The sequence below is a fragment of the Magnolia sinica genome, chromosome 9, assembly GCF_029962835.1.
Source record: "Magnolia sinica isolate HGM2019 chromosome 9, MsV1, whole genome shotgun sequence".
Lineage (NCBI taxonomy): Eukaryota > Viridiplantae > Streptophyta > Magnoliopsida > Magnoliales > Magnoliaceae > Magnolia > Magnolia sinica.
Window position 1 is genome coordinate 13,036,042 of NC_080581.1, and position 15,119 is coordinate 13,051,160.

General features: G+C 40.2%; 1 protein-coding gene across 1 annotated transcript; it reads right to left on the bottom strand.

Annotated features, from left to right (window-relative positions):
* Positions 1 to 12,134: 12,134 nt before the first annotated feature.
* On the bottom strand, positions 12,135 to 15,054 carry LOC131254880 (basic helix-loop-helix protein 80-like). The gene is made up of 4 exons (XM_058255579.1): positions 15,037 to 15,054; positions 14,313 to 14,558; positions 14,110 to 14,175; positions 12,135 to 12,271 (listed from the first exon to the last, which is right to left on the bottom strand). The coding sequence occupies exons 1-4, from the start codon at positions 15,052 to 15,054 to the stop codon at positions 12,221 to 12,223; spliced, it is 381 nt and encodes a 126-aa protein (XP_058111562.1). The 3' UTR covers positions 12,135 to 12,220.
* Positions 15,055 to 15,119: the final 65 nt, after the last annotated feature.

The window sequence follows — 15,119 nt, forward strand, 5'->3', positions numbered from 1 at the left end:
AACGCTTTAAAAAAATAATAATAATAATCTAGTGGTTGGAGTGAATTTTCATGTTAGTATAATGTTTGGCCTTTAAAATTAAGGGTTGATGTCTCTCTTCTAACTATTTCGTTTAGTGAAGCCCCACCAAAATCGCAATGAGCATGATCTTTTTTTCTCTAGGCCTAATATAGGACTTACAGCCCATGGTTATAGTGGATCTTACGTAAACATCATAGTAGGCCTTGGCAAAATGAAGAGTCGCTACCCAAAATCTGAGTCGTCCACCTAGTGCAGCACCACATGAAATCTCCTGGGCCCAACTTTTACCCTAAGTCAAAAATCATAAGCCATGGAAAAAGTAAATAGTTTCCTCCCTCGATTTTCCTCTCTTTCGTCATGGCACACCAAAGTTTTGGATCAGGGTAAAATTTGGGCCCTAGGGGTTTCATAGGGTGTTGTATCAGGTGGATAGTTCAAATTTTGAGCTCATGTACTGGAAATGAGTTCTCAAAAAGCTATCGTGAGAACTGGTGCGCAACTGAGCATTCCTCTGTGTGTGTGTGTGTGTGTGTGTGTGTGTGTAAACTCTCTTTCTAGTTGGAGAAGTACAAGAGACTCAATTTTTTGTCATCATGATGTGTATGGAAAATTTACTCTTACCATTAGATGTGTGATTATTTAGGCCCGAATCCAAAGAGCCAAGTTAACACATGATTAATGTGAGCCACACTAAAGAAAATATTTGGGAGAGACATCCACCCTTGAAATTTACAAGACCCACCATAATGATTATATAAAATGGACATGGATATGATTATATAAAATCAATACATTACTTTGTCTAATTAATGAAACTCCATCACTTTATCTAATGAAATCCCGTCGCATTCTACAGCAACCCCCTCACTTTGTCTAGTAGATCCTTGTCACTTGGTATAATAAAACTTTATTACTTTATCCTACGACCTCATCTCTTTGCTTAGTAGAAACCCATCACTTTATAGGAAAACCCCATCACTTATTCTAGTAGAACCATGTCGCTTTGTCTAGTAGAACAATGTCACGTTATTTGACAATCCCATCACTTTGTCTTGTTAACCTTGCCACTTTGTCTAGTGGAACCCCGTTACTTTATCCAACAACCCTGCCACTTTGTCTAGTGGAACTCCATCACTTTGTCTGGAACCTCCTGACTTTGTCTAGTAGAACTCCATTACTTTGTCAGACAACCTCGTCACATTGTCAAGTGGAACTCCGTCACGTTATCTAACGGAACCCCGTCACGTTGTCTAACGGAACCCCGTCACTTCGTCCCGCGACCCTGTCACTTTGTCTAGTAGAACGTCATCATTTTGTCTAGCAACCTGATCATTTAATCTAGTGAAACTCTATCACTTTGTCCCGCAATCTCATCACTTTACTAGTAGAACCCCCATCACTTAGTTTATTAGAACTCCATCATTTTGTTATGCAATCCTGTCACCTTATCTAGTAGAGCTTCATCACTTTGTCTAGTAAAATTCCATCACTTTATACGAAAACCACGTAACTCTGTATAGTAGAATCTCATAACTTTGTATGAAAACCTTGTCACTTTGTCTAATATAACCTCGTCACTATGTCTAGTGGAACTATGTCACTTTATCTGGCAACTCCGTCGCTTTGCCTAGGGGAACCTTGTCACTTTGTCTAGCAACCCTGTCTCTTTGCCTAGTGGAACCCAGATACTTTGTCTAAAAACCCCTTCTGTCACTTTATCTAATAAAACCCCGTCACTTTGTTGGGGAACCTTGTCACTTTGCTAATAAAATCCCATCAATTTGTCTAGTGGAACTCCATCACATTACACTCCAATCCCATCACTTTGTCTAGTAGTAGCCCATCACTTTATACGAGAACACAACCACTTTGTCTAGTGAAACTCCGTCACTTTGTCTAGTGAAATTACGCCACTTTGCCAAGCCATCACGTCACTTGTTAAGTGGAACCTAATCACTTTGTTTAGCAACCCCATCACTTTATCTAGTGGAACCCCACCACTTTGCCCAGTGCATCCCAATCACGTTGTCCGACAAACCCATCACTTTGGGTAATGGAACCATACCACTTTCTCCAGCAATATTGTCACTTTGTCTACTGGAACTTATCACTTTGTCTAGTGGAACCTCATTACTTTGTCCATCAACCACGTCATTTTGTATAGTGGAAGCACGTCACTTTATTTGGCAACTCCACTTTGTTTTATGAAACTCGGTTACTTTGTCTTGCAACCCTGACACTTTGTCTAGTAGAACCCCGTCACTTTGTATGAGAACCCAATCACTTTGTCTAGTAGAACCTCGTCAATTTGTTTAGTGCAACTATGTCACTTTGCCTAGCAACCCCATCACTTTGTCTAGTGAAATTCAACCACTTTGTCTAGTGAAATTCAACCACTTTGTCTAGCAACCCTATTACTTTGTTGAATGGAACTCTGTAACTTTGTCTAATAGAACCTAGTGACTTTGTCTACCAACCTCATCACTCTGTTTAGTGGAACCAGGTCACTTTGTCCGGCAACTCGTCACTTTTTCTAAAAATCTCGTCACTTTGTCTAACGGAACATTGTTGTTTTATCTCGTTTAACCTCATTACTTCATTTAGTGGAACCAGGTTACTTTGTTCAACAACCTCGCCACTTTGTTTAGTAGAATTTTGTCATTTCGTTTGATAATCCTGTCACTTTGTCTAATGGAACCCCATCACATTGTCTAATGACTAATAAAAAATATCGATAATGGATGATCTATATTATCGATGGCCCCACGTGATTTAAGGTCCACGTTGAATTGTGCCCTACATAATGTAGGGCCCACATCAAAGGTTGCCCTCACATAAATAGAGGTCGGGGTCTCCATATCATGGACATTGGATTGCTAACTAGTATAATGTATTAAATAAACACTGTGGGGAAGCAGATTATGTACTACACCCACTGTACCATATTCCCTCCAAGCAGGGATCTATAGGGCCCAACGTGATGTGTGGGTTTTGTCCATGTTTTTTTTTTCAAATCATTTTAGGGTTTTAGCTCAAAAATAGGCAAATTTGAAGCTCAAATGAGCCACATTAGAAGAACTAGTGGTGATAATGACATCCACCATTAAAACCTTCCAAGGGCCACGTTCACTTTTATTTGCCATCCAACCTGTTTATAAGGTCATGTAAGGTCATGTAGACTTGGATGAAGGGGGAAAACAAATATAAGCTTGATCCAAAACTTGCGGGACTCCCAAGAAGTTTTCAATATGATGAGTGTTTAATCCCCACTGTGGTTCACTTGAGTCTTGGATCTGCCTTATATTTAGGTGCATACTCCAAAATGGATAGACAGCATGGATAAAACCCATATACCACGACGGCTTCATAGAGTCTTGCCTGAATTGATTATGGTCAGGTAGGGATAGCATGCAATCCACTTCCACTATGTGGGGCCACCATGATCTAGGTGTAGTATCTACCATGTCCATTGATTTTATCATCCCATTTTAGGTCATGAGCCCAAAATGTCCCCACTTAATAAGCTCATACAGGCATGGATGAATGGAGAACATAAATATTAATGTCACACCGACGTGGATGAGGGGAAAACATAAATATCATTTTCATCTAAAACATCTGTGATCCAAAGCAAGAAGTTTTTATTTTTCCTATGGTGTGGCCACTTGAATTTTAAGTCTGTTTCAATTTTGTGCTTATGTCGTAAAATGAGTTGGAAAATTGAGTAATGAGACACACATTACAGGTGAGACCGTAGAGTTTACTCAGTAAGTAATTCACGCTCCACATTACAAACACGATTTTAATGGAAGTGGTTGGGTATAACACGGCCTGTCTCGAGCTCAGAACAGACTGGGGCTCTGAGGGGCCATCGTGACGTATAGTTTTATCCATGCCGTCCATCAATTTTTCTATATCTATTTAGGTTATGAGCCAAAAAATAGGCAAATCAAGGTTCAAGTGGACCACACCAGAGGAAGCAGTGATGCTAAGGACACCCACTATTCAAACCTTCCTAGGGCCCACGGTGATATTTTGGATCAACCTGATATTTGTGATTTTCCTTGGTTGAGGTCCGTGTAACCTTATCAACAACAGGTTGGATGCAAATAAACATTACGGTGGACACTAGGAAGTTTCAATGGCCACTGTTTACTGTGGTGTGGTCCACCTGAGAGTTGTATCTGCTTTAGTTTTGGGACAATGCCCTAGAATAATCTGGAAAAAAAAAAACAGATAGATAATGTAGATATACAATGCATAGATCAAGGTGGGCCCACGGTCAGAATCCCACGGACATCACTGGATCAATCCTGGGTCGCAGCTAAGACGGCTAATCGAAAAAGGCAGTGGAATGTAATATTCCTTAACACACGGTATTTTGTAAACATTTTTCTATCCTATTAAATTAGGGTGCGGATTAGGCACTGCCCCCGCTAAAGTTGTACACGAGTTGAGCTTGGCACGGCTCGGTTCAGCCTAGCTAGTAGCTCAGCTTTCCTTATAGCTTGAGCCCAAATGAAAGAAAAATGACAACACCTTCATCAGCTAGTACACCAAGTTGACAGAAAAATAAGCCGAATACAAGATCAGCCACAACATCTTCCCCTCAAACTTAGCCAACTGAAGCAACAACTACTACCAATTGCTAAAAAGTTGTGCCAAGGATTTCTATTGTTCTAGTACTTCCATCGATCCACAAATCTTCACTAGCTCCGAAGAGAATTCTTAACTTGGGAGCTCCACTTGGTCCTCTTCTGAAGCCTTCAATCTTAGTTCTCCAGTGTGTCGACCCATCTCCTCAATCAACAACTGTGGATCGACCGTTACTAACTCCATCAAAGCTACGATGGACATCAGGTACTTCCTCGGCTTAGGCCATATCTTTCTTTAAAAATATTTCAAAACTAAGTACTGGTCAGGTCTCTCCATCGTTGATTACTCAAAAGAAATCGAGGAATGCTTCAAAACGTCACCAAGAAGCTCATTATAACAAATGCTGGAATAACTGGTGACAGGATAAGGAGAGATTAAATAATCCTAACCTTCATTTTGATGAAAAGTATCTTACTCTGAGTAGATAAAATCTACAACCGTTAAGGGGCTTTTTCAACCATGGGTGATGTAGAGCAGGTCGTGCACAGTTTCATGGCCAAGATGAATCAGAAAAGGCCCAGTCAACGACAAAAGTGATCCGGACCATCAAACCTTAAATCGGGTGTATCTCGCAATCTAAAATGAGTTATCGAACTTAAAATATATGATGTCGGGGTAGAACAAGCTATTTTAGCCACCCAACCCTACTATGTTAGGTTGCACAGGCCAAATTTGCGAAATACTACCAGATCGACAGTCGTTTCCCTATTTTAATTCCGTTTTTACTATAAATAGTAGGTTTTAGTTCAATTATAACTCTTCATCTGCTGGGCTTTAGGAGTTGCGCCCAACGCGAAAAGTGCTTAGAATAATTAGGAAAACAGTGTGGTGAAGCCAAATAGGACACTTACTATTTTTGGCCAAAAACCTTGCGCACTAGTAAACATCACGACCGTCTATAAATAGTAAGTTTACTATTTATATTAAGTTGCGAATTCTAGGAGTTTTAGTTGTAGTTTGATTCTGAAATCTCTCTCATTGCTTAGCATCCATATTTAAAGGGTTGTGAACACATTGATTTCATTCATCAATCAAATTATGAATTTTAGAGAATTTATTTTCTATTTTCCGTACTTTTTCCTCGTGGATTTGAGAAGTCTCTGTGAGGAGTCCAGAGAAGCTCTGAGTAGTTATCCTGGAGGAAGACGGTGATCGACCTCATCACGTTCATCCCAGCGTCAATTGGTATCAGAGCAAGGATTCCCATCGGGTCGATGGCAAACAACGAAAAAATGAACCAAAATCCTGTAGACGGTGATCCAGTGATTCGTTATCTTTCGTAAAGAATTGAAAGCTTTCCACTTGGAGAGCCAATTGACCATGCAAGGGATGCAAGCAACCCTCGACCATCTTGCATATGCATTACTTCTGCCCTGAGCCCTGGGCGATGCTCCACCGCCTGTGGTTGCTCCACCACCTGTGGTTACTATATGACACAATCCCGATTTTCGTAAATCATTACCAGTGGTAAATCATAAAGTTATACCAGATAATTCAAGTTCTAGCGACGATGAAGGTTTTGCCTGATGACCAATCCATGGAAGCGATCATGTAGATCGTGCTGAAAGACACTATCGAGGTAAATTTGAACTTCCTAGTTTTAACGGTCTATTACGCATAGGAGATTTCCTCGACTAACTAGCCGAAGTAGAATGATATTTTGATTACATGGATGTGTCAGAGCATAAAAATGTGAAATTAGTATTATTTAAATTAAAATCTAGTGCTTCTACATGGTGGGAGCAATTACAACTCTCACGTGCCCGATGGAATAAGGCGCCCATTTCATCATGGCCACGGATAAGATGCCTTCTTCAATCACGATTCCTTCCTAGTGATTATGAACAGGCACTATTCCAGCAATACCAAAACTGTCGACAAGGGACTGAACCGTCACCGACTACATCAAAGAATTCCAACGGTTGGCAACGTGAAATGACTTGTCAGAAACCGAATCACAAAAGGCAACACGATTTATTAGTGGTTTATGACCAACGATTCAGGACCGAGTTCAGATGCACCGGTTAGGACCATGGATGAAGTAATTCAATTAGTAGGTAGTGAGGAAACGCAACTTACAAGAGTTACTGCTCGGCCCTATCCTTCAACTCGATCCCCATGATGGTTCCCATACAGGATCCAGTACTGGCATGAGAAAAATGACCAGTAGGAGAATGCCCTCAAACTCCTACAACTGCAAACTGTGATACAGAGAGCGGCTCATCTAGGCTTCAACGTGTAGCACCCACAACAGCTGGCCCGAGTAGAATTCCAAATCCTTATGCCTCATGGAAGGAATTACATCCACAACGACACAATATGTTTTGTACGCGGTGCACCGTCAACAGCAAAGTTTGTGATGTAATCATAGGCAGTGGCAGTAGCGAGAACATCGTCTCAAAAGTGATGGTAGACAAGTTACAGCTACCAACGACAAAACATCTTTCCCCATACTCAATTGGTTGGATAAAAAAGGTGAACGAGACTACTGTAACTGAACAATGCACTGTTTCATTTTCAATTGAGAAAAATTATAAGGATCAAATACTTTGTTACGTGGTCGACATGGAGGCACGTCATATGTTACTTGGTCAGCCATGACAATGAGACCATGATGCGACCCACCGAGGATGAGATAATGTGTACGTCTTCGTCAAGGATAGGCGAAAAATAATCCTTGCCCTTATGGCACCAAATAACCACCCTGAAGCCTCTAAAGTGGAGGGGAGTTCCCTCCTGACTATTCAGGATTTCATGAATGAATCCAAGGAAACAGGCGAGGTATACGCCGTAGTGGTGAAGAGCAAGGAATCGGAGCCCTCAAACATTCCTCCAAGTTTAAGATTATTACTAAACGAATTAAAAGAAGTCTAGCCTGAAGATTTACTTGATGGGTTGCCCCTCATGAGGGACGTCTAACATCACATAGACCTCATCCCTAAGGCTAGCCTGCCCAATCGCCCTCATTATCGGATGAGTCCGAAGGAGTGTGAGATATTTTAGGAGCAAGTGGAGGAATTGATCCGTAAGGGTCTTTTGAGAGAAAACATGAGCCTACGTGACGTACCAGCGTTATTAATACCAAAAAAAGATGGGAGCTGGTGCGTGTGTGTCGACAGTCGGGCAATCAACAAAATTACTATCAAATATTAGTTCTCAATACCGCAGTTGGACGACATGCTCGATATGCTGGAAGGGGCCAAGGTGTTTTCTAAGCTATACCTGAGGAGCGAGTACTATTAGATTCGTATATGACCGGGTGATGAGTGGAAGACGACATTCAAGACTAAGGAAGGGTTGTATAAGTGGCTGGTCATGTCCTTCGGTATATCGAATACACCAAGTACTTTTATGCATTTGATAATTCAAGTGCTAAAACCGTTCATTGGCCGATTTGTGGTAGTATATTTTGATGACATCCTGAAATATAGTTAGGATGAGATGAAGCACAAAAAACATCTCAGGCAGGTGCTGTAGGTCCTATAAGTTAACAAGTTGTACCTCACTTGAAAAAGTGTAATTTTTTAATAGATGACCTGTTGTTCCTATGATTTGTTGTAACGTCCACGGGCGTTTGAGTGGACGATGATAAGGTGTGAGCCATTAGAGAATGGCCGATCCCGACAAATATTCACGAAGTGAAAAGTTTCCATAGGTTGACAACATTTTATCATCGATTTGTGTGAAATTCTAACATGATAGACACTTATTACAGATTGTATGAAAACATGACCGTTTCAGTGGACCGATGAGGTTGACAAGAGCTTTCATGAAATCAAGCATCGGTTGTCTACAACATCAGTCTTGGTTCTTCCTAATTTCGACAAGTTGTTTGAGGTTGAGTGTGACCTTCATATGTCGAAATCCAAGGAGTATTATCACAAAAAGGCAAGCCGGTAGCCTTCTAAAATGAGAAGCTCAACGAAGCCCGAAAGAAGTGGTCGACGTATGAGCTTGAGTTGTACACAGTTATTCAAACGCTGCGACATTGGCGACATTATCTGATTCAAAGAGAGTTTGTTCTGTATACTGACCATCAAGCATTAAAGTTTATTAATAGTCATATTAACGTGAATCGTGTGCATGCTAGATGAGTCACATTTTTACAAGAATTCACGTTCGTTCTGAAGCACAAGTTAGGGTAAAGAACAAGGTGGCTGATGCACTTAGCCGTCGTGCATCATTACTTTTTACAATGAGCAATGAGGTGGTTGGCTTCAACTGTCTTAAGGAGTTATATGCCGAGGACGAGGACTTCAAGAATTCTTGGATGAAGTGCCAAGAAGGTCATCCTAATGACCTACATATACAGGACCGGTTCCTCTTTAAAGGGAATCGATTATGCATCCCCGAAAGTTCTCTGAGGGAGCAGATTATTCAGGAGCTATATTGAGGTAGCCATGGTGGATACCTTGGGCGAGACAAGATGTAAGATCTTGTGGAAGAGTGGTATTACTAGCCGCAATAGGTATGTGATGTGAGAAAAACAGTACAACGTTGTTATGTTTGTCAGACCTCCAAGGGGCAATCTCATAATATGGGTCTATACACCCTGTTACCTGTGTCTGACAGCCCTTGAGATGATTTATCTATGGATTTAGTGCTTGATTTCACACGACCACAACACGACATGGATTCGGTGTTTGTGGTGGTAGATCGTTTCTCCAAGATAACGCACTTTATCTAATGAAGAAAACTCTCGATGCAACACACGTGGCGAATCTATTCTTCAGAGAGGTTGTGCGGCTACACAAGGTTCTCAAGACTATTACTTCTGACTGTGATACGAAGTTCATTAGCTACTTTTGGCAGACTTTGTGGACTCAACGATACACGACTTCAGTTCAGCAATGCCTACCACCAACAGACTGATGGGCAGACCGAGGTTGTGAATCGCACGTTGGGAAACCTCCTTCGATGTATTTCACGAGAAAAATGAAAGCTGTAGGATTTAGCATTGTCTCAAGCAGAGTTTGCATTCAACAACATGGTAAACCACTCGATAGGGAAATTCTCGTTCTAGATTATTTATGGACGAGTGCCTCACCACACACTTGACTTGGTCCCTCTACGGAAGCTCCCAGGCATGAACATTGCAGTAGAACATATGGCAGATAGGATCATGGGCATTCATGCGGAGGTGCAGACCAAGTTTTACATGCCTCGAATGAGAAGTATAAGGAGCAAGCGGACAAGCATCGGCGATAAAAGGTGTTCGAGGTGGACGACTACGTTATGGTCCATCTGCACAAAGAGAAATTTTCAACTAGGAAGTACAACAAATTGAAGAATAAGAAGATTGGACTGGTACCGATCATCTAAAAGATTAAGGAAAACACTTACGTTATTGATCTTCCAGATGACATGATAATCTCACGAACTTTCAACATCGTAGACCTGACCGAGTATCATGAACCAAAGCAGGATGAGAACTCGAGGATGAGTTCTTTTGAAGTGGAGGGGACTAATATAGAGCGGGTTGCAGATAGTTTCATGGCCAAGATGAATTAGAAAAGGCCTGGTCAACAACAGAAGTGATTCGGACCATCAGACCTTAAATCGGGCATATCTCATAATTCAGAATTAGTTATCGGACGTAAAATATATGATTTTGGGGTAGAACGAGCTACTTTAGCCACCCAACCTTGCTATGTCGGGTTGCGCAAGCCGGATTTGTGAAATACCACTGGATCGACAGTCGTTTCCCTATTTTAATTCCATTTTTACTATAAATAGTAAGTTTTAGTTTGACTATAACTCTTCATCCGTTGGGCTTTAGGAGTTCAGCCCAACGCGAAAAGTGCTTAGAATAATTAGAAGAACAACGTGGTGAAGCCAAATAGGACACTTACTATTTTTGGCCGAAAACCTTGTGCACTAGCAGACATCATGACCGTTTATAAATAGTATAAGTTGCGAATTCTAGGAGTTTTAGCTGTAGTTTGATTCTGAAATCTCTCACATTACTTAATATCCCTATTTAAAAGGGCTGTGAACTCATTTATTTCATTCATCAATCAAATTATAAATTTTAGAGAATTTATTTTCTATTTTCCTTACTTTTTCCTTGTGGATTCGAGAAGTCTCTGTGAAGAGTCCAAAGAAGCTCTGTGAATTTGGAGTAGTTATCCTAGAGGAAGACAGTGATCGACCTCATCACGTTCATCCCTGCATCAATGGGTTTCAGTGGTCATGGGTTTGAGCATCCATGTGGTGTGTGGGGTGATCAGTGTGAGTTAAAAATAAAATAAAATAAAAATAAAAATCCTTTGATTTTTTTTATAATTTGGGTTCTTGGGGAAAATTGTCTATCAGCACTCAGGTTATATCTAATAGAGATGTATCTTGTTATCTTCCTAGGCATCACTTGATATTTATATGGAGATTAGTCAAACCTTTCATCTTTCTCCTTTCAACACATTCTATGTCCATAGACATTACTTAAGGAGTTTTGTGCACCAGTTATAATGCAAGCTATAATTCACTACAAGAAAACTGGCCTTTCCCGGCAATCAAAACCACTGGTAAAGGCGTAGAAAACCATCGGTAAAGGTTTTACCGGCGGTCAGACAACTGCCGCTAAAGGCTCCGTCAGAAAAGGTTTTACCGGCAGCCATCAGCTTTTACCGGCGGTTTTGCGGGACGACCCTAAACATCAGTTTTTACGGCACTATCAGAAAAATGGTCAAAGGATACGGCTGAAATCCATAGCTAAATACAAATTGCCACGAGACATAGCCAGGGGGTTTAAATATTAGCTACGGATTTAATTCGTAGCCATAGAGCCCATGGCCACCTATAGTCCATAGCTATTTCTTCTGTAACGAAATGTACATACAGAGTAACAGATTCATGTTAATCCTGGAAGAACTGTTGTGTGTTATAAACAGGGGGGGAAATAAATAAATAAATAAATAAAAAACCAAAACCAACTTCAGAAAATGAAAAAGAAGAAGAAAAAGTTGTGGGTCTTTTTACTCATAAACAGATTCTGGTCCAGAATTGAGGTTCACAAACAACTTTGGCATCCTCAACGCTGCAGCCTCTTCTATCTTCCTGGCCAAAGGTTCTCCAATGTTAGTAATTTAAATGCAGGAATTATTTGAACTTTGCCTGAGACAGATTCCTTCTTCTTCTTTTTTTTTTCTCTTCTTTTTTTTTTTTTTTTTGTAAATATAAAAGAAAAGAAGACAGAGAAGAAGAAAATGGATGAGAAAATAAACTAATAAACTAAATTCCATGAGACTATTACATATACAAAGATGTTAAAGAATTGCAATATAAGAAAATAACATAAACAGTTAGGTAATAAACTAATATATAATTAAACAAGTGGCACTAATGAGATTAATTTTTGATGATGAACCTTCATCTTTCATATGATAACGATTTTCTGGGAGATTCTGGTTGAAACTATGCATGAAAATAAGTTATTGTCAACATGTGGCTGGAAAAAAAAAAAAAAACTTTAAGACCCTCTGGAACCTAGACACACACACACATACACTTGCACATGTATATATATAGAAATATCCCATGTGTATCAAGTTTTGCTCGACTCTTCTTTCCTCATAGCAAGCATCCACAGTACAACCTGGCAACATAACATAATATAAGTCAACCTTGCAGTGAACCATACCAGAACTTGATCCACAGAATCAAGCCGATCGGAGTGAACATAGAGGGTAAATGTAAGGAGAGATACATATAAACCAACACAAAAGTAATGAGATAAGACAACAAAAGAACTTATGATCAACATAAGCTGCAGCAAAGGATCCAAACATATAACTAGCAACCAAGTCAATCAAGATAGCTAAGAACCACTGCTTATTAGAGGAATGGAGATTTTGAGCTTCTGCAAGCATCCAATTTATGGATAGCAAGAAAAGAAAACAACATTCACAACATCCATGATAATAAACAACAGTATGATTTAGGATGCATTTGAGTGAGGCGATGATGCATTTCTCACCCAATCTCAAATGTGATAGGTAGAAAAAATGTCATAATGCAGTGACCCTCTAGTGAGCTGCCCCAAGCTACAACAGTCAAGTAATGGTGCCTGCACTCCTGTATGGTGTTTCTAGATGTATTAAATAAGGAAGATAATTTTAACTATTTAATGCATCTGGTGGATAGAAACACGCACCCCGTGCCACAAGGAGTGGCGCATGCGCATGTAGGTTTCAAGACGAAGAAGAAGAAGAGAGAGAAAAGAAAAGAGAAAACAAGCAAATTGTTCACCTACAGGCACTTGCACCCTTATTGAGGTACATAGCATTTCTGGATGTATTATATAAGGGGGAGAATTATCTAATATCTTGTACCACAAGAAGTGGTGCAAACGCCTGTAGATGACCAGTTCTAGAAAAAAGAAGGTTGGATGCAGCGTTAGAATGGTCACATCATCTACTGGACCACACCATAGAAAAGAACAGACAATCACCTAGAGACCTCCAAATCCAGGTAGAGGCCTGCCTAATGGTTTTTGGGTATCCCACTTTAATAGTGGTCCACTCCTGTGGACGGCTTGGATGCCATATACATAAGGAGGTGGACCCCACACTAGGCCAGTTGTGCGTTTTTCTCATATACAGCTGGTAGCGTGTAAGACATTCTCTTTGTAGAAGAAAAGAGAAGCATGCACCAAAAACACATGGGTGAGAGAACATCAGTTATGGAGGTGGCAATGTTTGTACACTGAAGTCGTAAAAGACAGGATTCACAGAGGCAAGCTTCATGGAGAGGAACTGTAAAAATAAATAAATAAAATAAAAATCATTAAAAGGCCATGAAATACTTAGGTTGGAAAAATAAAATAAAACAAAATAAGCCATGAAACTATCTTGTTAGAAATGTACACCTCCGCTTGATTTTGCAATGACTGGACATAGTTGATAATTTCATCCAACATAAGAGCCCTCCCAGTCACCTGTTCACAATCAGAAAAAATTTATGGTCCATCGACCGATCTAGACCGTCCATTTGATGCATGTACATTTCATGGGCTACCATGAAAAAGTTACACCAATTATACCATTCTAACCATCCAATCAATAGCAAAAAAAGAAAGACAGTCATGATCAGTTATCTAAAAATAGGTCAATCAACCATCCGATACATTTATTTGTTGGGACAACTATGATTATGATTTTATCAAATGACTTTTGATCAGGTCATCCTAACCATCCATTCATGGGTTGAAAAATGAATGGCCATAAAAAGAAGGTGAAAAATGAATGGCCATAAAAAGAAGGCCATATTAGGGATGGATTTGATCATCGGACCGACCGTGTGATTCTTTCATGGAAGCCATTGAAATGTATGTCGGACCTGGATCCAAGTGTCCCAATTGAAGACGAATGCATCGCACACGTACATACGTATGCATGCATGTGTATCTATTAATTAAAAATCGCTTAAATTCACGTTGTCACCACCAGGAACAAGGCCTTGCACGAGCTTCATTCTCTCACTGATTTTCTCTCTTCTTACCTGAAAAGAGTTTTTTTTTAAACCCAATTTAGGAAACATGATATTAGATACTGAGTTGATGAGTTTGAATTAAAACTCAGTGACTCAGCTGGTTTTCTAGAACTGAGTCGACTCAGTCTCGGTGGAAAATCACCCACCCTTTCTGCAAGGCTGTGGCTGTCTGTTGCTTGACCTCTTCTTGCTCTCACATGAATGTAGCTTTTGGGAGGATCTTCAGTGGATGTTTTCTCATTCTTCTTACCGGCTTTCGATTTCTTCTCTTCACTTTCTTTCGATTTCCTCTGTTTGGAAACAGAGCAAAAAAAGGAAAAAATGAAATCTGAATTCAGCGTATCCAGAATACCAAAATCCTCAAAACCAAAACATGCCCATGATCTGGAAACCTGAATTCGAGAGAATTCGATGGTTTCTGACTATTAAGAGCGAAACCGAGCAAGACCCATCACTGAAATTCCAAATTGAGAAGACCCAAATCCAAGGAATACCAACAACACAGAAAAGTGGGATTCTCGAGAATCTGAGGGTTTTCAATCGTTTTATCCCTGCAAGCAAGAATATAATGTTACTTGGCCCACCTAAGAGAGGACCCACCTAAGCTATGGTGGACTAATCAGAGTGCACTTGGTTTGCCTTTTCCCAAGCCTCAAAACTGTATTTTAGCATTCCTCAGTTTCAATACAACAGGCCTTGGGGTGGAACAGTAAACCTCCAAGCCCATACAAGTGTAGAGCCCTGCACATGGACCTGCAACTAGCAATATGGTGCAGGTTTGTGACCCAATCTTTCCATCAGGTGGCAGGTGGGATGCACTGTTTTTTTTTTTTTTTTTTCACACACCACATAGGTACTCTTAACTTATACCTCAATGTTGAAACTCATAGGTTCTACTAATGACCATGAGTACGGACCCGGGCTGCACTGATTAGATGTTCTTGCTCAAAAAA

What these genes read in the sequence shown, in the direction of transcription:
- LOC131254880 (XM_058255579.1), bottom strand. An exon ending in GCCACAGCCTTGCAGAAAGG is followed by an intron (nt 14,176 to 14,312) that starts GTGGGTGATTTT and finishes AACTCTTTTCAG; the next exon opens with GTAAGAAGAGAGAAAATCAG. An exon ending in TTGTTCCTGGTGGTGACAAC is followed by an intron (nt 12,272 to 14,109) that starts GTGAATTTAAGC and finishes TTATGTTGCCAG; the next exon opens with GTTGTACTGTGGATGCTTGC.